Source organism: Oryzias melastigma, linkage group LG13, assembly GCF_002922805.2.
Source record: "Oryzias melastigma strain HK-1 linkage group LG13, ASM292280v2, whole genome shotgun sequence".
Taxonomy (NCBI): domain Eukaryota; kingdom Metazoa; phylum Chordata; class Actinopteri; order Beloniformes; family Adrianichthyidae; genus Oryzias; species Oryzias melastigma.
The window spans coordinates 31,143,398-31,146,323 of NC_050524.1; the positions used below are offsets into that span (position 1 = coordinate 31,143,398).

Here is a 2,926-nt window from a genome sequence, read left to right on the forward strand (position 1 = left end):
CTGCAGAGCGGAGAGCAGCGAAACTCCCTTCCTAGCGCGGAGGAGGAGCGCGCATCTCCGCTCCCTCTCCGCGAGAGGAGCACCCCCTCCTCTCTCCATGCCCCTGCATGGACAAATGGCATCAGCTGACTCTGAAGAGGCTAAATAAAAATCCTGATATGCTTAAGAAGATAAACGGGGAGGATAATTATCATCTAGAGCAGGTGTTTATTATTTGATTTAGGAAGATTTTAAGGCACAGAGGAGTGACACTCCTCAACTGCGTCATAAAGTACACTGTTTCTGTGGCTGCTGTACAGTCGTTTCTTCTGAATTTAAAAAAAAAAACTTTATGTTGAGCAATACTTCAGTGTTCTTTAATAAATGTTTTACAAAGCATGATCAGAAGTATTTTTGATGGGTATTAGCTGGTAACAGACATCCTTCGCCATGGATGTGGGTTCTCCTTATTCACAGATTCACTGAGGTCTCAAGTCACCAACCCCCACAAATAAAGGGAGATTACCATATTACATTTTTTCGTATTGCTTTAAAGCTTAAGCACATTTTTAATTTTACTTTGATCAACAGAGAGCTCTCTTCTTATGGGGTAAAACGTTACAGAACTAGAACTGGGCCAGGTTGAAAGCAGCTCAGTCCCTCACCTGCTCAATGAGGTCCAGAATGCTCCACAGGGACATGTGCTGCCGGACGATTATTGGGCGGTGCGAGCTCCTCTCTGAGGCTGCGGGTAGTTTAGGTAGAGGTGTGGCTGGAGGAAAAAAAAAATGAAGGACAAGAATAAATTACAGCTTTTGCTGTTGCACCCTTTACATTTATTCAATCAATATAATTATTTAAATTTAAATACATGTTATTTATTAAATCAGAATAAACTCCATGATCTGTCTGTGTTCATTTATCTCAAAGTATTGCAGAAGAAATCTGGATTTAAAGACATGAGGAGTCAGAGATTCTTCTTTTCCAGCATTTAAATGACATCTTAATGAGCAGTTAAGATAAAAAAAAAACATCCTTTGCATGTACTTATAAGCCTAAAAGGGCAAGAACTGTCTACTTTACAAGTTCACCGATTAACAGAGTTACAACAGTCCTTTGTTTTCTAATCTCTAAGTAGCTGAAAATTATAGGGAAGAAAATAAGGTCATATGTTCTACCACATTTTTCTGTCAATTGGTATTAATGGTATTAAAGTAGGATCATTTTTCAGTTTGTCAATAAACACTTTTTTTAATAGATCTTGAAAGGGAAAAGCAAATGCTTCAACTAATTACATATAATATGTAAAGAACATACATGAACCTTTTTTTCCATAAAAAGGAGCCATGAGGAATAAAGAATAAAAGCAAAACTGGATCAAATGTTCTGTAGAATCACATGCATGAATAAATCAGATAAACTATTGCAGCTGCTTGAGCTGACTGAAAAAAATATAGATTTTTTTCAATAAAAATGCTATAGTTAAGACTTTGGGGGCAACAAAACAGATTCCCTTTACAGAGGTGCACATACAAGCCTAAAAAAACATGTTTCCAACTTAAGGAAAGTCAGAGCCCATTGTACAAACGATGGGAAAACTCATTTTTGTTTACAGCAGCTCTGAAATCTGATACACCTGAGGGGATGGAACTGTAAAAACAGTCCAAAATAAACCAGATTGTTTTATTTTTCATGTATTAAAATAAAATATCAAAAATTGTGGTACAAGCAAAATCTCAACTGTGTGGGGGCTTTGATGAAGGTTATGGAAAAGGACTTGTGAGTTCCTCCCCCACACAGAGGAGTTAAAGAATCTCTGGCTCTTCTGAGGTGCATTGATGTGGATGCCCTTTTGCAGTAAAGAGGAAATAAACTGCAAAACTGTCAGTATTCTATGTTGCAACCCACACTTATTGTTGCATGTAAAATTAAAAACTTGTAATTCTCTTCTTGATCTGGGCCTGGGATGGAGGTGTCCCAAACCTATAGATAAAAAGCTAAAACGCATTGTAGCTCAAGGAAAAATGAAACATTTTCCATTTTTAAAAGTGACATATTTTTAGACTATGAGGCACATCAAGCAAAGGAAAACAGATCAACTTTACTCAACAAACAGTTAAAGATCAATATGTATCACTTCACCGGACTCCTGACTACAGTGCCCAAAATCCTCCAATAATTCATCCTACGGTTTGCTGTTAACCAAAGCACCGTTGACCACAAAAAATTCCTCTGAGGTCAGTAAGGATAACCAGTTTGTACTCAAGGCACAACCAATCATAAGGTGCTTATTTTAATTAAAAAAAAAAAAAACTAAAAAATCAAAAATATGAAGCAGCTTATGGTCCTACAAAATGTTAGAGGTCCCTAAATGACCTCTAATTTAATTTTAGTTAAACAAGTTTACAAATTTCTGGCTGAGATGGAGCAAAACAGTAAAATTAACGTACACATTCTCACTTTCAACTCGTCAAATATTGACGTTTGGCTAAGGTCACCTCCGCGTCACTTTTTGACGTTTTGGGTGCCCCCGATTTGCTGTTTTTTGCTGTGCTGACTGTTTGTAAAATCAAGGGTCCACAACCCTTGGCACACAGACTGCAGACTGGTCCTCAGGACACGTCCAGTAATGGTACCTATATCCATTACTGGTACCCAGACGCAGTACCATGGGCAAGCACAGACGCAAAACCGGACGCGACGCAGTACTGGGTTAGGGTAGTGATGCTCTTCACGTCCCGGTACTGGACCAGTTCCAGTTCCTGGCCCATGAGGTTGGGGACCCCTGATTTAATGGGAACAACCAGCACTTTAAAAAAACAACGAGTTGGGGAGACCCAAACCGTCAATTTTTAACGAGGATGGTTCCAAACATCAAAATGTGAGGAGTTAAGAGTGAGAATATGTTGAATTATACATGTGTGTACGTATCATAGGGGTTGAAGCT

General features: G+C 38.6%; 1 protein-coding gene across 2 annotated transcripts in view; it reads right to left on the reverse strand.

The window, feature by feature from the left end:
- Positions 1–2,926, reverse strand: part of LOC112149139 (beta-galactosidase-1-like protein 2) — a 31,301-nt gene that overhangs the window by 9,232 nt on the left and 19,143 nt on the right. For both annotated transcript variants that reach the window (XM_024276630.2, XM_024276632.2), the window contains exon 12: positions 645–751. In XM_024276630.2, coding sequence (XP_024132398.1) covers positions 645–751 — 107 coding nt within the window. The remainder of the gene's footprint in view (positions 1–644; positions 752–2,926) is intronic.